The 22,737-nt window shown below is 37.1% G+C and overlaps 1 protein-coding gene across 1 annotated transcript in view; it reads right to left on the bottom strand.

Annotated features, from left to right (window-relative positions):
* LOC126779439 (protein slit) overlaps positions 1 to 22,737 on the bottom strand; it is a 127,357-nt gene that overhangs the window by 62,860 nt on the left and 41,760 nt on the right. Inside the window, exon 2 of the mRNA XM_050503367.1 lies at positions 4,444 to 4,621. Coding sequence (XP_050359324.1) covers positions 4,444 to 4,595 — 152 coding nt within the window. The 5' untranslated portion in view covers positions 4,596 to 4,621. The remainder of the gene's footprint in view (positions 1 to 4,443; positions 4,622 to 22,737) is intronic.

Below are 22,737 nucleotides of genomic sequence, written 5' to 3'. Positions count from 1 at the left end.
AAGCCCGTCTTGGGGGTTTTATTTATTTATTAAGTCTTTATTGTACAAAATTTACAAACATGATATAAAAGAACAAGTAGTACATGAATATATCTTTCGGATTTGAACCTAGAATTTGGATACTTGCCGCATAAGCTACCCATTAAGCCATCGGGGCACATGCGAACAGTTTTACAAATGCAAATATGGCTGAGTTTCTCTTAGGTTTTGTCACATTGCAAACATAGAGATCGTGTCAGTGAATATGTTATCAACTATTCAAGCAGTTCACACGCTTAAAACCTTTATATATTCACTAATATGCGAGCCGAGATGGCCTAGTGGTTAGAACGCGTGAATCTTAACCGATGATCGTGGGTTCAAACCAGGGCAAGCACCACTGAATTTTCATGTGCTTAATTTGTGATTATAATTCATCTCGTCCTTTACGGTGAAAAAAAATATCGTGAGGAAACTTGCATGCTCTAATTTCACTGAAATTCTGCCACATGTTTATTCCACCAACCCGTATTGGAGCAGCGTGGTGGAATAAGCTCCAAATCTTCTCCTCAAAATGAAGAGGAGGCCTTAACCCAGCAGTGGGACATTCACAGGGTATTACGGAATTCAAATAGGCAAAATGGTGTCTGAATGGCGAATTGATGATTTAAGAATTTAACTGATAACTTTTTTATACTTTCCATGTTTATTATTAATATTTTTTTATAGATTTTCAAAATTTATATAACCCTACTAGCAAAGCAGGGAAAGAACAATAAGTAACAGCTAATATGTAACGCACAGACATACAGACAATAAGGCAATACACACATTGTAATGGAAATGCCCCGTGGTGTGTTATAGGTTTGTATTGAGTACTGTTTCATAGAAAATGCTAAAATTATTATTTACTTGATTAGAAGATAACTTGCTTCACACCAAATTGCATCAAAATCGCTTCAGTGGTTTCTTTCACATTTATAATATTAGTATAGAATAATTGTAAGTAGATGGAAGTGTGTACTCCCGTGCCTCCGAAAGCATGTAAAGCCGTTGGTCCTGCGCCTGAACTCTTTCCGGTCGTGTCGGATTGCCGTCCCATCGGATTATGAGAGTTAGGGAATAGAGAGTGCACCTGTGTTTGCGCACACACTTGTGCTCTTTAATTTCTCCTGCACAGTTGGTTAATCTCTTGAGATTGGCCGCCGTCACCGAAAACGGTCGGAGGACATTATTATTATTATTATAGATAAATTAATTTATTAACTTTATTGCACAGAAACATAAAATATAATCATAGCACGAAATATTCAGCATATTCAACGCATTTGTTTATTTTCTACACTACCAGAATGAATTTTCGTCCGTGGTGTCCTTTACGTGTAAATCGTTATTAGCTTATTATATTTATTTCTTTTCAGCGTAAGTTTCCACTCTTTTGTTCTTATTAAAGTCCTCGGCTATTTATCAAACACAACCCACGGTTTAGTGGTTAAATCATGATATAACAAACATATTGATATAATATTCAAATTTATAGCGTGACAAGCAAATGAAATAACAATCAAAATATTTTTATTCAAATACTTTTACAAGTACTTTTCTGTCGAGCGCTATCACCAGTTCGGAATGTTTATTCCACCGGCAAGAACCGGCAAGAAACTTAATAGTTACTCTTTTTGTTCAAATACAAATATATATAAATCACATACATTATTTCCTGACTACACAAATAAACGCATAGATAAAATATAATGATAATAATATCCTGGGACATTTTTTCACACACGGCCATCTGTCCCAAATTAAGCTTGTACAGAGCTTGTGCTATGGAAACCAGACAACTGATATACAACATATACTACTTTTCTTTTGTAAATACAGACTTATATAGATAATTACACTCAGACTCAGGACAAACGGACATGTTCATGCACGCAAATGTCTGTCCTGGGTGAATCGAACCCACAACCTTCGGCGTGAAAGGCAAGCATCCACCAACCACGCCAACCGGCTCGTCTTAACATCACAGATAAATAAAACTTACGCGAAATACAAATCGAGTCGCTATTAATCTTAATATGTCAAAATAATGATCATTAATTGATTCCGACAAATTTAACGAGTAATTAAACATTAATTGCTGGAATTAATTAAGCAAATGACGTTTTGTGTTGGAATTAATAGCTTTAATGTATGTTAGTTATATTTATGTTAATCGGAAACTTGCAACATAGATTACTTGGTGGTAAGGCTTTGTGCGAACCCGACTGGGATGGTACCACCCAGTTGCAATATATCATCAACCTGCAATATTTATTATTTTTGTGTTACGGTTTGAAGAATTCGTTAGCTATCACAGGCACAAGGGACTTAACATCTTAGTTCCCAACATGTAATGGAGCGGTGGTCACCACATACCATCAGCAGGTCAATTTGACATATGTACAATATTCTATGTATATATCTTTATTTTGAGGGTTTCCGAACAATATTGTAGCGCTTCTGTGCGCGGCGGTACTTTATTGTATAGTGAACCCACCCCTACTTTATTGAACATTGAGTATGAGACGCACAGAGTATTAAAATCAGAGAAACGCTTATTATACATTATACTATAGCTCAGTGGTTGCAAATGATCTTAACCGAGCGAGTAAAACCGGCTTTTGAGTGTTTTTAATTAATGTCGTGTCTTCTTTCAGAAAACATCGTCAGGAAACCTGCATGTGTCAGGAAAACATTTAATCCCGGGTCGACCAAAGTTATTGGGGTTTTATTTTCAAGTCGTCTGGGTGATTATCTTTATATCTGTAAGTACTTATTTATTATTTCTTTATTGAACACAATTTGAAAATATATAATATTAAAATACGATCATATAAAAAATAATCTCCTTTTTGTTGACTCTTAGCGGTTTTTTTTATTTAGAGATTTTTTCAAATCGTTTCATAAATGACGAAATTCTTACGTAATAAACATACAACATTAACTGTTCTAGGTACAGTAACAGCCTGTTAATGTCCCACTGCTGGGCTAAGGCCTCCTCTCCCTTTTGAGGAGAAGGTTTGGAGCTTATTCCACCATGCTGCTCCAATCCGGGTTGTTAGAATACACATGTGACAGAATTTCAATGAAATCAGACAGATGCAGGTTTCCTCACGATGTTTTCCTTCACCGTCAAGCACGAGATGAATTATAAACACAAATTAAGCACATGAAAATTCAGTGGTGCTTGCCCGGATTAGAACCCACGATCATCGGTTAAGATTCACGCGTTCTAACCACTAGGCCATCTCAGCGTTTTAGGTATTTACGAGTTAATTTGTTATTCAAACAAATGAAACTAAAATAAATAACAATATGCTCTGTACACAGCTACTCTGTGCCTCCCCTATACCTTACTAATATCCTATAAACGCGACCACGTCGGAATGGAAAACTACCCCCTAGTTTAAGGGAAGCGGCTTCTTTCCCATCAAATGGCAAATTGCATATTGTTCATCCCTTGTATGTTATATTTGATGTGTTATTGGAATAAATTGTTTTACGTTGCAAAAAAGTAACAAAGCCTGTTGATATCCCACTGCTGGGCTAACCTCACCCTTTGAAGACAACCGGAGCGTGATTGCGTGTAACGTTGTATTAAAATAAATATTAATAAAGTAATGATTTAATTTAATTTTTGTTAATAATCGTATCTTTATCTACATATTATAAAACAAAGTCTACTTCTACGTACTATTGGTAGAGCTTTGTGCAAGCTCGTCTGGGTAGGTACCACCCACTCATCAGATATTCTACCGCAAAACAGCAGTACTTGGTATAGTTGTGTTCCGGTTTGAAGGGTGAGTGAACCAGTGTAATTACTGGCAGAAGCGACATAACATCTTAGTTCCCAAAGTTAGTGGCGCATTGGCGATGTAAGCGATGGTTAACATTTCTTACAACGCGAATATCTATGGGCGTTGGTGACCACTTAACATCAGGTGGCCAATATGCTCGTCCGCCTTCCTATTCTATAAAAAAAAACAGTCTCCCGCCACGTCTGTATGTACCCGATCAACTGTTCTTATATTTAAGTTTTAGGGTAAGTGAGTCAGTGTAAGTGAGTCAGTAAATTAATTAAAGAAAACCTGTTGACGTCATTGCCTGCAATGCCGATATTAATAACTAGCTGCCCTCCTCGACTTCGTCCGGGTTGAACAATCTTTATCACCAATAATGACTTTTTTAGGAAAAAAATATGATATCTTGGTTTATATTATTGCAACATTCGTAGGGATTTCTATTCTTTTTTTATAATAAAATATAGCCTATGTCACTCGCTGATAAAGAAGCTTTCTGTATGTGAAAGAATTTTTAAAATTAGTTCAGCAGTTTTTGAGTTTATCCGTTACGAACAGTCATACAAAAAAAATCAAAAATATTCTCTTTATAATATTATTATAGATAATGAATACTCACAGTCGATGGGCATCGATGGGTAGTCTCCGTGGAACGTGCAGCAGCGCTCTGTGCGCACAATCAGCAGCATTCGGTCGGCAGGAGCACGCCCAGGGGCACGCGGCAGCAGCAGCGAACAGCACCACGAGTAGCAGCAGTATTGCGCGCCGCATGACTGTTTGTGCTGCAGTTAAGTCATCTGAAACAAGAATTATGATTATTATAATTGTAATTTACTACCGCCCATAGACATTCGTACTATAAGAAGCATGAACCATCCCTTACAATCTTGGCCACTAAGATGATTTTTTATAGAATAGGTAGGAGGACGAGCATATGGGCCACCTGTTGGTAAGTGGTCACCAACGCCCTTAGACATTGGCATTGTAAGAAATGTTAACCATCGCTTACATCACCAATGCGCCACCAACCTTGGGAATTAAGGTGTTATCTCCCTTGTTAGTTACACTGGCTCCCTCATCCCACAAATCGCAACAGAACAATACCAAGTTTTGCCGTTTGGCTGAACAATTTTTGACAAGGGTGGTATCCACCCAGACGAGCTTGCGCTAAGCCCTATCATCAAGTACTTCAAGAACAAGCTATGCAGCAGTGGGATATTAATATTAAACATAGAGTACACAGAGGATTACTCCTCTCTCACACGCGGACGAATCGCCTTCGGGAACTAGATAATAATAATACAGTACAGTAACAGCCTGTGAATGTCCCACTGCTGGGCTAAGGCCTCCTCTCCCTTTTTCGAGGATAAGGTATGGAGCTTATTCCACCACGCTGCTTCAATTGGAATACACAGCAGAATTTCAATGAAATTAGACACATGCAGGTTCCTTCACCGTCAAGCACGACATGAATTATAATCACAAATTAAGCACATGAAAATTCTGTAGTGCTTCCCCGGGCTTGAACCCACGATCATCGGTTAAGATTCACGCGTTCTTACCACTGGGCCATCTCGGACTCGAACTAGATAAATATAAATAAAAGCATATGTAACTACAAATATAAATCTTAAAAGTTATAGCTATTACAGATACCATTTCCGTTCTACAAAGTGAGAGCAGTCTTTATGATAACACGCACACACATCGCTGATAAGACGAGCGTGCACTCACAGGCTATCGCTACGTAATGCATCTGGCCGTAATGATTTACGGACATATTTTTTATATATATATCTTTATTGCAAGATACGAATGGTTCCCGACTTAAAGTGTTGTGTTCTTAGACTGAGGCGAAATTATTTTTGAAAATTGATTCACTAATAACCATCTAGCGCGTGATTCTTAAACAATGATCGTGTGTTCAAAACCGAGCAAGCACTGTCAGTGAATATGTTATCAACTATTCAAGCAGTTCACACGCTTAAAACCTTTATATATTCACTAATATGCGAGCCGAGATGGCCTAGTGGTTAGAAAGGCAAGCACCACTGAATTTTCATGTGCTTAATTTGTGTTCATAATTCATCTCGTGCTTGACGGTGAAGGAAAACACCGTGAGGAAACCTGTATGTGTCTAATTTCATTTAAATTATGCCACATATGTATTCCACCAACCCGCATTGGAGCAGCGTGGTGGAATAACCTCCAAACCTTCTCCTCAAAAGGGAGAGGATGCCTTATGCCCAGCAGTGGGACATTAACAGGCTGTTATTGTTGTTGTATTGATAACAATTACGCGCATAATATGATAATAAAAAACAAAAGACAGTTCGTGACAGCTACGATATGTACGCTGCCAGTGTTATTTTCCACAGATAACCGCTAACATTCTTCATGTTGAAGTATTACGAATTGTTCGACGCAGATGATATTCGCCCCACGAGCCTTCGCCATATGTACCTATTAGTGGTGATCCTGGTACATTCATGGAAAGGATCGCCAACAGTTGCTTTTATTTGGTCGGTTCATCGCATGGGCTTCCTTCCACGTGGTCTGGTCCACCTTGCTTTGAATGACAAGGCGCTCTTTAGATCATTTCCTTGCCGGGAGACGTGTCCAATCGTTAACATTATATGACATTAGACGAAATCAAATCAAAATGTACTTTGTTCATATGGTGCTTTTACAAGCTTATTTCAAACATCATTTTTCTGAATTATATTTAATGTAAGGCTAGGTTAGATTCTGCCAAGAAGAATCGGTAAGAAAGTCATCTTCAATTGTTAATCATTACCAACATTTCAAACACAAAATTATTTTAATTAAATACAATAAAATTTATATAATATGTATCTTGCTTGAAAGTCAACATGCTTCCTCATAATATATGTACACATATATATAAGCGAAATACCTCTCATCACGAGATCTCCTAAACTATGCGCCCGATTGACTTGATATTTGTCACAGTTACTTCCTCGACGTAGACGCTTACTAAAAACGAAATTTACGCAAATCCTATCCAAAAAACATTTTTCTTCTTTTCTACCCGTGGGAAGCCGATATCCTCATATTATATATAATCTTGAGTTGAGTAATACGCCTTATTTAATTCCACCGCTAAATAATAATACCTGGTATTGTTGTGTTCCGGTTTGAAGGGTGAGTGAGCCAGTGTAACTACAGGTACAAGAATAATCTTAATTAATTAAATAGTGACGTATTGACGACGTAAAAGAACTATTCCTTACAGTGCCAATGTCTTTGGTTAGTGGTCACTTAGCATCAGGTGGTCGCCCTTTTTTAAAGTCCTTTGATCATGCCGCCGTGACATAAATAGGTCACAAATGTCAATAGGTATATATGTATGTCTGTTTCAACGCAATAATGAGCGATAATATAAAGCATTCTTCAATTCAATAACCCCATAAATTAATCAGTCCCCATTAAGGTCAAGTGAGGTCATCATTGAATTTATATTATGGGTTCAGTACCCGGGCGAGGCAATTGTATTCATTTGAAACTAACCGTGGTTCCGTCGTTTTTATAATTATGATATAAATGTATGTTATGTCTTCCTTGGCTGCCTCGTTGGTATAGTAATAATAATAATAATATCCTGGGACATTATTCACATACGGCCATCTGATCCCAAACTAAGCAGAGTTTGTACTATGGAAACCAGACAACTGATATACTACATATACTACTTTTCTTTTGTAAATACATACTTATATCGATAATTACACCCAGAATCAGGACGAACAGACATGTTCATGCACACAAATGTCTATTCTGGGTGGGAATCGAACCCACAACCTTCGCCGTGAAAGGCAAGTATCTACCAACCAGGCCAACCGGCCCGTCACTAGTGGCTAGATAAAGAAGATCCCTAGGATTCGAATCCCAAGTCAGGCTATTAAAAAGTTATTGGGTTTTAACACCGTGAATTATAAACAAAAGTTAAACAAGTTTTTTCGTTAAGCTGCGTGACTTCCATTGGACTATCTCCGGTCTAACGATGGTCCAGCTTGAAAAACATTTTCAAGTTTGGTAAATTTTTTGTTTTTTTTTTCAAGGTAATTTGTTTGTCCGCTTATAACCCGCACAGCTTGACTGTTAATCCAATTCATAGATATATATATATGTATTTATATATAATTACTTCCTATGAACATAAATAACACGTTTCTCAAACGGCATATAAATAAAAACTCAATAAATCTTAAAACATTTCGCGCCCAATAATTCCCACACTCATTATACACTCATTAAACGCTCATTCTAATTGCATTACAACCCCATTACCAGTTAATTAAACTTGGATGGTATAAATCACTGCATTGAAAAAAATAAAGCAAAAACACAGGTTTCCGTGCCGCATTTAAAACCATTCAGCTGTCAAACGCCATTGTTCGATATTTGAATTCAACACCTTTGTGGCAGCGTCACAGATAATTTATAACTGTCAAATAGGGTCATTTTGGAATGGAGTTTTACTTTTTTTGGTAGGTTTTAAAATAAAAAAAAATTGCATTTCGTTATTATGGTATATAAAGGACTTGACAGCTTCGTTGGTCTAGTGGCTAAATATAAGGTTCTGGGTTTAGAAAGTTATTGGGTTTGTCTGTCGAAGATTCTCAGTAGCAGCCCGGAGTTTGGAAAATGTAAGCGTATATATTGCGTAAAGCCGTTTGCCCTGCGATTGAACCAATATGAAATATTTTTAGTATTTCGTAATTTCGCGTATAAGATCTCACAATATATCTTAGGTACATACAAGATACCGCTTCAATATAGATTAAAAAAATCTGTCGTATGAAGGTTTATAACTTTTTTTTTTATAGAATAGGAAGGCGGACGAGCATATGGGCCACCTGATGGTAAGTTGTCACCAACGCCCGTAGACATTGGCATTGTAATAAACGTTAACCATCGCTTACATCACCAATGCGCCACCAACCTTGGGAACTAAGTTGTCATGTCCCTTGTGCCTGTAATTACACTGGCTCACTCACCCTTCAAACCGGAACACAACAATACTAAGTACTGCTATTTTGCGGTAGAATATCTGATGAGTGGGTGGTACCTACCCAGACAAGCTTGCACAAAGCTCTACCACCAGTAAACTTGAATATTTATTTAATTCATTTTGTGTTTTTTTTAAATATGTATAACTTGACTAAGAGGAACTAAGCCTACATATAATTTAGTAGATTTCGCCCCGAGTGTTGTTAGCAAGAGTTAGGTATACAAGAATTAGCTATATTCCTCCAAGCGGCAAGCTTAAAGTTCAAGCATGCCGTATGTCAAATTACATCAAAATCGCTAGTGGTTTAGTTGTCAAAGCTTAACTGACATACAGATACTTTCGCATTTATAATATTAGTATAGAAAAACGCATTTTAATTAAAATACAAACTTCAATAGACAATTGCATAGAATTTTAATTGAAAGAACCTTTTAAAAAAATAACAATTCATTCCTTTGCTCAGTGCTTTATATAAAGAAAAAAACTTGTTGTTATGTCAAGTTAATCTGACGTTTCAATTACCTACAACTGTTTTCTCGGAAGTCTGTGTGTGTCTGTCACAATACAGTTTGTGGGTCAGTGGCGAAAGCTACCGTTTTTATTTATTTGTCGAAAATATTTACAGACATCTTTGTTTTAGGACAAAGGGTTTTGTATTTTTTTTAATTTTACGTGTGGTGTTGCCTGTTATTTTTAAATTCCTTTGTAAAATAATTAAAATGCAACTTTTTATCACAACAAAAAAATTAGATATACAGAAAAATTGAATAATCCCTAAGTCGTTTATAATCATATGAGGAGTGAAGTAGCATATTGCGAGCCGGCAAGGTGGGAGCGGCTAGTGCAGAACATTCTTTCCTACTGTACTGGCCGTCGTCACGTTTGGACTCCACTACCACTTGCCATCAGGTGGAGTGATCATTTGCTTACACGCTTTTAACGCGTTAAATCATTACTAATATTATAAATGCCAAAGTAAGTTTGTTTATTTGTTACGCTTTCGCGTCGCAACTAAGTAACCAATATAGTTATATGTATTACGATATAAAGGTAATATGCGCCACAGTTCAATAAAGTATAAGTGTGTCAGCATTTATTTCCGAAATCATTAACAATCATTGTCATATTTCGACAAATTTATACAAAATTTTCGTGAATGATTCATTCCGTCTATTCGGAAAAACCACATGAAAATCCGGTAGTGTAGGAGCTTATCGCGTTCACGCAGATAGACAGACTTTGTTTTATAATATTTAGTGATTAGAAACCATTTTTTTTTAATTATCACTATTTGTAACAATGTCCAAGATGAATCGGTTAAAATAACACAGCCAGACAAGATTCTGATATAGGTTTGTGTGTAAATAAATTTAACTTTTTAATTGGTTAGTAAACTTATAATTGTTTCCCGCCTTTTTGCGGTTAAACAAAATGGCGTCGTGTCAGCTGTCAAAAGATATTGATGCGCGATTTATTCATTTTAATATGTGGAATATAATACACGTCGTATTTTGATATTGATGAAACTTTTCGTGTTTAAGAATTTATAGGTAGACTGGTTGATTTGTAACCATGACTTGTCATTTAGAGTTGAATTAAGCATTTTTTTTTTCTAAAATAGGAAGGCGGACTGTTAAATGGACTACATGATAGTAAGTGGTCACCACCGCCAAAAGACATTGGCGTTGTAAGAAATATTAACCATCTCTTACATTGCCAATGCGCAACCAAACTCGGGAACTAAGATGTTATGTCCCTCGTACTTGTAGTTCCACTGGCTCACTCATACTTCAACCGGAACAACAATACTAAGCATCGATTCTTAGCGGTAGAATATCAGATCAGTGAAACCACCATCAAGAAAAAAACTGAATTCCAGGCAAACGAAACCACGCACACAGTATTACTAAAGCAAATATTAATAATATTAATATTCTTAAGCGCTGATAGTTTTTTAAATAAATTTGAACCCATTGAATTGCATCGAGCACTTGAGTTCTTTTGAAGTTTAAAAATAATGAATGAATTTGATTGATTGAATGATTTCATTTAAATTCATTCAACGTGTCTAATTTGAATGAATCTTATACTTTTTATATTATATTTTGAACGGCTAGTTTTCGTTTAATTTACATGTATATATATAACTAGGTGTAGACTTATCGTTAGATATTTATTTATTTATTTACAAAATATAAATTCAAACTAAAGCGTTAACTTACTTTTAATTAATACACTTATTCACTTAATTATTACAGTTTGTATATATTCCGCTGCCGTTTTGTGAAATACAGCAGGTGATGAGTTAAACAAGTCGAGGCCTGGATTCCAGGCCAGGACACCATTGAGCAAAGTCAACGCGCGTATCAAAGGTGACTCGCTCACCAGCACCAATTGACAGCCGGACACCGAATAGCTTGTGTCGACGAGCGCGAGTGTATTTGTCAGGAACGCTCAACGATGTCAGCTCTAACACTGAGGGTGTTACAATGGTACCCCTAGTAACTGGAGTAACTGGAAGAAATAGCTTAGCAAGGCTTATGTCGTCGCACTCCGAGGGAATCATATTCTGTCATTCCTTGTACAAATAAACTAGGATAAAGATAAGGATACCAAGGCACAAGGTCTCTAGCCATTTTGACATTTAAGGCATCCCCATTTCGAAACAGTTGGAGGAAAACTATATTATTTTTGGCCTAGGCATTCTCGGCTCTACAAATTTATACTTATAATCTCTAGCCATTTTGACATTTAAGGCATCCCCATTTCGAAACAGTTGGAGGAAAACTATATTATTTTTGGCCTAGGCATTCTCGGCTCTACAAATTTATACTTATAATAAATGATTAGTTTGTCTGTCGATATCGATCACTCTCTGTCTATCTGTCTAAGCGCGATAAACTCAAAAACTACTAAACAGATTTTCATACGGTTTTCACTAATGTACGGAGCGATTCATTAAGACGGTTTTAGTGTATAATACATTAATGTTTTGTGTAAATTGGCTGAAATATGACATTGATAATTTAAAATTACGGAAATAATCATGCCGATTTGGAGTTCAAACTGGCGTGCGTAGCGTAAACCAAAATATTTTTAATATTATACATATATTACGATTTAAACCTTTTACGCAGTCCCGTATTCTACCCGAGCGAAGCCGGTCGGGAGATTTTTTTTATAGAATAGGAAGGCGGACGAGCATATGGGTCACCTGATGGTAAGTGGTCACCAACGCCCTTAGTCATTGGCATTGTAAGAAATGTCAACCGTCGCTTACATAGCCAATGCGCTACCAACCTTGGGAACTATGATTTTATCTCCCTCGTGTCTGTAATTACGCTGGCTCACTCACCCTTCAAACCGGAACACAACAATATCAAGTACTGCTGTTTTGCGGTAGAATATCTGATGAGTGGGTGGTACCTACCCAGACGAGCTTGCAGAAAGCCCTACCAGCAGTCAAATTAGTAATATTCCATGTCAGTTATAAAATGACTTGTAACAAACACTGAGTTCAACGCAACCGAAGCCGCGAACAAGCTAGTCAAAGATATCCTCCCTTAAATAATATAATTTAATTCACAACGTACAAACATATGGACTATTTCATATGTATATATATCGCAATGGCTTGACACAAATTGGCGATGCAATAACGAAGGGTTCCTAAGTGAGACGGACAGACAACACGCGCGACCGTTGTCTGTACTGTCGCATTGAATAAATCATCAACTCATATTATATATATATTCCACCACCAAACAGCAATACTTTATATTGTTTTGTTTCGGTTTGAATGGTAAGTTTGCTAGTGTAACTACAGGCACAAGGGACGTAACATCTTGGTTTTCATGGTTGGTGGCGCATTGACGATGCAAGATCGTAACAGCCTGTGGATGTCCCACAGCTGGGCTAAGGCCTCCTCTCCGTTTTTGAGGAGAAAGTTGGAGCTTATTTCACCACGCTGCTCCAATGCGGGTTGGTGCATACACATGCGGCAGAATTTCAGTGAAATTAGACACATGCAGGTTTCCTCACGATGTTTTTCTTCATCGTAAAGCACGAGATGAATTATAATCACTAATTAAGCCCATGAAAATTCAGTGGTGCTTGTCCGGGTTTGAACCCACGATCATCGGTTAAGATTCAAGCGTTCTTACCGCTGGGCCATCTCGGCTATGTAAGGGATGGTTTGTATTTTTTACAGTGCCAATGTCCATGAGCGATGGTCACTCATGTGATCCATTTGACTGACATATATGTACCTATTATAAAATAAAATAATTCATTTATTTTTGATTTAAACTTGGTCAAAAGAAACGGCAAGAGAGTTAAGTAGTTACCCTTATCCGCCAATAAGGGTAACATACAATCTATTGCAATTTCAGTATTAATAACGACAAATATACCCCTTTGATTAAATTGAGAATTTGGCAACACAAAGGAAAAAAATTGACGAGAACAAAAATAAAGCGTTGGACACACTAGGAGTGGAATTCTCTTCATCACAGTTTGACCTTGAATTGACGGTCGCGATCAATAGTAATCCGTGACATTCGTTGTATCCATATCGAGGAGTCAGTCTCACTCATTATAAATTTACAATAACTTATTTAGTACTTTCAAAAAAACATTGTTATAGCGCGATGTAAAATACATCTAACGCCATCTATTGACGAGAAGATAAATTAAAATGACTTGGCATAATGTGTTTCGATCTTGAACATAAATCCTGCACGAACATTAAAGAAATACTAAATCTAATAGTCAAAATATAAAACGGGTGAAACTGCTAAATGCGGCTGTTTATATAATATTATTATATACGAAATCCTTCGTAACAGGCAAGGTGGATGGCACTAGACCTCGGGGTGGGACGCCATTTGCATGAGAGCAGGCTCATTACAAATCGAGACAAATGGCGAACGCTTTTGTGGTGAATGACATCTTTCACCCAACAATTGTGAAGACATGACGATCGAGACCGCTCTGACAAGAGTGCTACGACGAAGAAGAAAACCTTCACCAAAACGCTCCGCATCTTCTAATATATGTTTAATTTATGTCAGTTTTGGATGGCCTAGTGGGTAGAACGCATGAATCTTAACCGATGATCGAGGGTTCAAACCCGGGCAAGCACCATTGAATTTTCATGTGATTAATTTGTATTTATAATTCATTTCGTGCTTGACGGCGAAGGAAAACATCGTGAGGAAACCTGCATGTGTCTAATTTCATTGAAATTCTTGCACATGTGTATTCTACCAACCCGCATTGGAGCAGCGTGGTGGAATCAGCTCGAAACCTTCTCCTCAAAAAGGGTGAGGAGGCCTTAGCCCAGCAGTGGGACTTTAACTTTTTTATTAGGATATATCGATTTTATAGAACCCAAGCTTTTCCACATGACTGTATACAATAACAATAGTCTTCGCTTGCCCGCTGCATTCATTTAATTGTAACCCACTTGTGTGTTCCACTGTAGCTATATACATACTATACATATATATACATATCTAGTTACGTTTAGCGTATGGAATCGGCTGTATTTGACCATTCATAGCTTTATTATATAATGTTAATTTGGAATTCTAAGTATAATTAATAGTTCCTTATAATGTGAGCAGTTTTATCAATTCTTCCCTATTCCTTGCGAGGTACAACTCGGCTTGACCATGCTACCGTGTATCGTTATTATCCCAACCACATTTATATGGTAAATGTTAAACCGATTGCGTTCTTTCATATTATTGTTAATTATGTATATATATAGTTCCAATCCCAGTTCGGGCCAATAAAAAGTTATTGGGTTTTTCTGTCAGAAAATTCTCAGTAGCAGCCCGGAGTCAGGAAGCTGGCAGTGTGTTCGCTCCCGTGCCTCGGAAAACACGTAAACCCGTTGGTCCTGCGCCTGAACTCTTCCCGGTCGTGTCGGATTGCCGTCCCATCGGATTATGAGAGTTAGGGAATAGAGAGTGCACCTGTGTTTGCGCACACACTTGTGCACTATAATATCTCCTGCGCAGTTGGCTAATCTCTCTTGAGATTGACCGCCGTGGCCGAAATCGGTCTGGAGGACATTATTATATATATGTATATTTAAGTAGCTAGGTACACTGGGAATTGAGCCTTCTGATGTTTTAGTAGTCATCACCGATAATAAACATGTAACATAACATATATAACCTTTGTCCCTGTAGTAACACTGTCCTCAACCTTCCAACTGGAACACAACAATATTAATTACTGTGTGGTGGTACCTTCCCAAATACCACAAAACCTTACCAAGTAAAGTATATAAAACCTTAATTCGATGCATTCGACCTCCAAATCCTTAAATAAATAAAAATAATAAACTCCAAAATCAACACAGCATCCCAGCACGTTACAAAACATCCCGTACGCTGACACTCGTGATAAATCATCCGCTATCAAGCGATCTAACGAGATAAGTGACATGCGATGATCGATTACGAGCTCCTGAACTTGGACAGGCTGGGGTGCGAATTGATGAGCGAAGCTATGGATATGATAAAAGCTGACTGTTGGTCTAGTGGCTAGATATATGTCCGCAGATCCCGTCGATGAAAAGTTATGGGGTTTTTTCTGTCGAATTTTCAGCAGCCCGGAGTGTGGAAGTTGGAAGTGTGTACACTCCCGTGCCTCGGAAAGCACGTAAAACCGTTGGTGTTGCGCCTGAACTGTTTCGAATCGTGTTGGATTGTAAAATAACAAAAAGTACCGGTAACCGGCCCAAATATAAATACTGGCTGAACACGCAAACCTTAAGGAAAGATTTTAAATAATTATTATAATGCCCTATTTTACGAAGATATTACGACGTTAATATGGCGACTGTATGGTTTTAAAAGCTTGTAACCTAATTCCTGTGTTATTTCAACATCTGACTGATATACATATTTAATTTTAAATAAATACATAACACACAGATTCGAGGCGGAACCCGCAACCCCGAAGCGAAAGGCACAGCCAACTGCACCAACAGGCCAGTCTATAGAAACCATACCATAAATTTCTATAGTAAACAATGTGACGAGCGTACGGTCCGACGGAAGAGGCTGATGGCGTTTATTGGAGACCACAGCCTTATTGTGATAATATTATTTGTAGCATCCCAACCTATAAGCTCCTATGCTTGCAATTAGACTCACTTGTAATACGAAACAAAACAAATACACATAAGAAAGTAATTCGGTCTGCCTGTTACGTTTTCATGACTAAACTTTCAATTAATCTTGGTAAAATTTGCTGTGACGCAAACGTGAACCCTAAGGATATAGGTTGCTATTCCCTAACAAGCGGTTGAAGGACGCGGGCAAAAATTACTAAGTATATAAAAATAAAAATACTGCACAAATCATGACCACGTGGAATGATGGCATTAATGCTAGCAGCTTCTCTATTGAATCGCAATCTACTTTCTTATACCTTACGCGACCCCTCAAAACGAGGGCAAAAACTTTTAAAATATTACTTAAAAACTCATATGATATTTTAACAATAGATATCGATACGACATCCTTATAACCACCACCCACCAACTTTGCTATATATAAGCAGTAACAGCTTGTGAATGTCCCACTGCTGGGTCAAGGCCAATTCTCATTTTTTGGCATACACATGTGGCAGAATTTCAGAGAAATTTGACACACACAGGTTTCCTCACGATGTTTTCCTAGGTGCAGGAAGCACGAGGTGAATTATAAACGCAAATAAAGTAAATGAAAATTTAGTGGTGCATTCCCGGGTTCAAACCCGAACCCACGATCATCGGTTAAGATTCACGCGTTCTAACCACTGGCCCATCTGGGCCCAAGTATATAAGCGAAATACCACTCATCACGAGATCTCCTAAACTATCCGCTCGATTGACTTGAAATTTGTCGCAGTTACTTCCCCGATGTAGAAGCTTACTAAAAACAGATTTTACGCAAATCCTATCTAAAATATATAAATATATACAAACCCATGCGATGCTAGTGTTTAATAAATACGAAGCTGTTTCTAACACCGGAATATAAGAGACGTTTTCACACATAATTTATACGTTTAAATGTTTACATAGACAATATGAGCTCATTATACCACAAGTGAAGACGTGGGAACAAAAAAAATACACATAAAGAAACGCATCTCGGTGGTTTGGTGCAAGCTCGTCTACCCACTCATCAGATATTCTACCGCAAAACAGCAGTACTTGGTACTGTTGTGTTCCGGTTTGAAGGGTGTGCCAGTGTAATTACAGTCATGTGGGACATAACATCTTAGTTCACAAGGTTAGTGTATTGGCGGTGTAATTGTTAATATTTCTTAAAGAGGTAGTGCACACAATTAAAAAATTAAATAATGCCTTACTAATATTATAAAAATGAGAGCCGAGGAGGCCCAGTGTGTTCAAACCTGGGCAAGCACCACTGAATTTTCATGTGCTTAATATGTGATTCATCTCGTTCTATACGCTGAAGGAAAACATCGTGAGGAAACCTGCACATGTCCAATTTCACTGAAATTCTGCCACATATGTATTCCACCATCTTGCATTAGAGCAGCGTGGTGAAATAAGCTCCATACCTTCTCAGAAAGGAAGAGGAGGCCTTAGCCCAGCAGTGGGACATTCACAGGCAGTTACTGTGAATATTATAAATGCGATAATTAGTTTGGTATTTATTTGTTTGTTTCACTTAACTACTAAACCGTTCATGAAATTTGTATACAAATTATAAGGGGTACAGTAAAGGACATACATATGTACATGACAACTCATATGTAAAATTGTCTGTTAGGTATTATATAAGAGAAATGTATCCCTTCCCCCTGGAAGGATGTGATCACTCTACGGATTTCATCTTAACTAATATCAAAATTAACTTATGAAATCACTTCTCAAACAAGTCGCGGAAACGTCTATCTAACCGGGATTAGTTTTATCATTAGTGACCTAGCTTTTAGCGACATTTGAATATAAGAAAATATTTGTAGCTAGCAAATGTGTTATCGTAACGTGATTGTGGGTTCAAACCGCGCAAATACAATATTTTTAATATTTCTATAATAATATTATAAATGCGAAAGTAGCTCTGTGTGTCTGTTACATGTTTACAGCTAAACCAGATAGATTTTAATGAAATTTGGTAAATAAACAAGCTGCAACAACTGGGGACCAATTCTACTAACAAACTGTCACTTTATCGCAATCGAATCGAAGCGTGATCGTTGCTGTTTTTCCGTTTTCCTATTCTTCAATTTAACTATCGATGATTGCCATCAAAGTTAACAATTACAAACGATTTTCATACAACGGTATATGTTTAACATAATATCGGTTCGGTTCCGATTTGAATAAATACAGATGATTCAAAGTTGGATCGGAATTGAGTCGAAAACGTATCGTAATCATTATAAATAAGTAGAATTCGGCCCCTGTACTTCTACTAAGACACGAGCGAAGCCGCGGGGAAAACTATTACTTCTTCTCGGTCGTCTACTTCATTGCTGACGGTCGTGTCCACTCTGATCTAGGGTCTGGGTTGAGAGGTGGAGACCAGTGAGGTTGGTAACTTGGTCCGACCATCGGCCGGCCACTTGGTCGTTTCTCTACTTTGCCAAGCACCATCAGCTTGTCAAGGCAGGCTGCCTTCGCGCTATATAACCAAAATAACGGAGGACACGCTGGTAGCAAAATACTATTACAATATACACCAATATCTCTTTTATTTGTATTTCTTCTAAGTGTTATTCTTTCTCTTTATTTTCTTATTCTTCTTGTGTGGTTCTATTTTGTTTAAATTTCTTTTGTGATTTAATATAAGAAGTATAATAATTTTAAATTATTTTATTATCATTTTTATTATGTATTGTTTTAACGTGGTTAATTTCAAAAGGGATTAGTCGATTACAGGACATATTATAGTGCACAAGTGTGTGCAAACGCAGATGCACTCTTTTGCGTCACTCATAATCCGACACGACTCGAAAGAGTTCAGCAGGAACAACAGCTTTACGTGCGCACCGAGGCGCGGGAGTGTACACAACTACACACTCTCGACTTCAAGACTCCGGGCTTTTATTTGCCCGATCTGGATTTGTTCCTTCAAAAGAGGCATCTTGCGGACCAGCAAGGCGGGGACGGCTAGTACAGAACTTCCCGCCTTTACTGGCCGTCGTCGCGTTTGGACTCCACGACAACTTACCATCAGCTAGAGTAGTCATTTGCCTCCCCGGCAAATAGAAAAAAACACAGGATCTAGGAAGCAGCAACATATCTAGCCCCTAGACCAACGAGGCAGTTATTTTATTGCACAAAATCCTACCGCCAATTAAATTATTTAAACAATAATTTAAAAACGTCACTTCAATCCCACAGACTGCACCAACCAAAATTGCATTTAACACACGAAATGGCTCCATATGAAGTACTTAAGAATGCATCCTAATTAAACAATCAAATTTCAACTCTATTCAATTAAAATAGAGTCTAGAATCTTTCGAATCGAAATTCTTAATCCTATTAAATATATTTTCAAAGGAATTTGTGTTGTATACCTCGAAATACAGGGGTGACAATAGCTTGTATGGTAAGTGTTTGATGGTGGGTCAAATCTATGGCTAACGAATGCTTTTCATCTGATCTATGCAGGACAGAGGCTGTCAATCTTTGTTTTTTTTTTTTTAAATAAATCGTATTTCTTGTATTAAATAAAATAAGAAATATTAATAGCTTTCAATATTACATTAGTATAAGGTTAAATGTTAAGAGAAAAAAAGATGTAAAAAAAAACAAATTAAATAATAAAGAAAAGAGACAGCAAGAGAGAGAGAGAGAAGATTAAATACATAACACTACTATATATAACGTTAATGCTGTTATAATGTTAATGTAGATTATGTATACATAATATAAATTAAATTACAAACTAGCTACCAACCCCGGCTTCGCACAGTTAAAATAAACGGCTTACATATAACTTTCTTGGTTTACTTGGTTTGTACGTCAGTAAAGCTCCCAATTGGCTTAATTTTTTCCGAACATCTTCAAAAATCGTAATATTTCAGTCAATTTACACCAAACCTTAATAAATTATACACCAAAACCTTCCTTACGAATCACTCCGTCCACTAGTGAAAATCGTATGAAAATCCATTTGGTACTTTATGAGTTTATCGTGTTCACACAGACAGACTCGGCGGGGGCACTTTGTTTTATATGTAGTAACCGTAGCAGCCTGTGAATGTCCCACTGTTGGGCTAAAGGCCTCCTCTCCTCTTTTTGAGGAGAAGGTTTGGAGCTTATTTCACCACGCTGCTCCAATGCGGGTTGGTGGAATACACATGTGTCTGAATTTCAGTGACACATGCAGGTTTCCTCACGATGTTTTCCTTCACCGTCAAGCACGTGATGAATTATAATCACAAATTTTGTAAATATTTTTGTAAATATTTTTGTAAGTCAGTTAATTTTTTATTTATTTTTTTCGACGACATAAATTAACTTAAACTCTGTGTTACTTTTGTCATTTCTTTTTTATCTTCTTATTTTTACTCATGTGGTGTGATCCAAATATAGACTTTATTTATCTAAATTAAGCACATGAAAATTCAGTGGTGCTTACCCGGGTTTGAACCCACGATCATCGGTTAAGATTCACGGGTTCTTACCACTGAGCCATCTCGGCTTATTTTTTTTCTAATTGTTCTGTAATTTTCTCTGTAAGTGATTTTAATGTAAATCTTTTGACAAAATAAATGTCTTTAACCGTAATATTAATAGTTTGACAGCCACTGTTGTAACCCGAGCCACTTGATACCATCAACGGTACCATTCAAAGCTCATTTTTTTATAACGGTCATTACACGTCGCTGTTTATTGGATATATCGTAAAGACAAACATACAAACAGGCTACCGGCAAGTTCTTTATTGATATCAGAAATTCTAGCGCCAAACAGCAATTATTTTTTGTTGCGGTTTGAATGGTGAGTGAGCCAGTGTATTTAGAGGCAAAATGGAGTGTATCTAATTGGCATTGTAAGTAATATTTATTAATATTAAAAATGCGAAACTAACTCTGTCTGGCGATTTAAGTAATATAGGTAGGCGGGCAGATGTGCCATCGAATGGCAAGTGGTCACCACCGCCTATAGACTCGTATTCGATTAAGGAGTTTAATCGTGAAAGCGTAATCGTAATCCGTAACAACCTGTGAATGTCCCACTGCTAGACTAAGGCCTCTTCTCCCTTTCGAGGAGAAGGTTTTGGAGCTTATTTCACCGCGCTGCTCCAATGCGGGTTGGTGGAATACACACGTGGCTGAATTTCAGTGAAATTAGATACATGCAGGTTTCCTCACGATGTTTTCCTTCACCGTAAAGCACGAGATGAATTATTAATCACAAATTAAGCACATGAAAATGCAGTGGTGCTTGCCCGGGTTTGAACCCACGATCATCGGTTAAGATTCACGCGCTCTTACCGCTGGGCCATCTCGGCGTTGATAGTAACTTAAAACTAGGCAATTATTTTGAAATCACAGGCAGACATTTCAATTTTATGTTTTTGTATAGATATCCCTACAATAGAGAACAACGAAGAAACGTACGTGAAGTTTAAGTTGCTATAACTTTTGGTAGACTGAACCGATTTTGATGAAATAAAGACTAAACGATACCTTGGAATACTCCTTATCATATTTGTATGATTTTCCGTTTTGAAGATTACCCTCAGACAAACAGACGGACAAAAATAAAACTGTTTTGGTTTCTAGCCATAATAACTTAAATTGAATATATATTGATATCACAGACAGACACTTCACTTTTATATACTTGTATATATGCATACATATATATATTGCACAAAAACGTCATATGTACTTTAAACAATCGGAAAGCAGGAGAGTATATGAGTTATTTTTTAAGTAAACAAAAGTATTTAAAAAACAAAACTTGCTAAGTTACAAGTATCTAATACGCAATTAGTTCAACAATGTTAACAACAAGCGAGGTCGATGAACTTAACAACCAAAAACTAAATCATTTGTGACTCAGCAACCCCTCAATGTTCCTAAACAGGCCGCATAACCGGAACCGCGGACACACATAATGACGTGCCGTCGAATATATCGATAAAAACGTCAACGATGTCACATCACTAGTGTTAAGTGATTTAACGCATTCCTTCGTTCCTTTGTTACGTACCGTTGGAAAAAAAATGTTACAAAAAAATTATTGTATTTTATGAGCCCAGGAAAAAACTTTAAAATATAACATTTATTTTTATTATCTTCAATGTACTGAATTTAGACTTGATGGGCTTCTATCCTCACATATTCTACAGCCAAACAGCAATACTTAGGAAGGTTGAGCGAGCTCTAAGGCAGGCAGGCAAAGACCTCCAGGCAAGGACATAACATCTTAGTCGTGGGTAACGTTTAATATTTCTGTCCCAATTGCGGTCCGCCTACCTATTAAATAAAAAAATAAGTCAGTCTGACGGGCCGGTTGGCATGGTTGGTAGATACTTGCATTTTACGCCGAAGGTTGTGGGTTTGATTCAAACCCGGGACAGACATTTGTTTATAAACATGTCTGTTTGTCCTGAGTCTGGGTGTAATTATCTATATAAGTATGTATTTACAAAAGAAAAGTAGTATATGTAGTATATCAGTTGTCTGGTTTCCATAGTACGAGCTCGGCTTAGTTTGGGATCAGAAGGCCGTGTGTCAATAATGTCCCAGGTTATTTATTTATTTATTTATCTTTACTGAAGTAGAGATTTCGAATAAGCTGGAAATAACTTAAATACCTAAATAATGTAATTCCTATGTTAAACCACTAAATTTTTGTATTTATTTTGTTTATAT

The sequence above is a fragment of the Nymphalis io genome, chromosome 29 (genome assembly GCF_905147045.1).
Source record: "Nymphalis io chromosome 29, ilAglIoxx1.1, whole genome shotgun sequence".
Classification (NCBI taxonomy): domain Eukaryota; kingdom Metazoa; phylum Arthropoda; class Insecta; order Lepidoptera; family Nymphalidae; genus Nymphalis; species Nymphalis io.
This window is presented reverse-complemented; position numbering and strand designations above follow the sequence as displayed.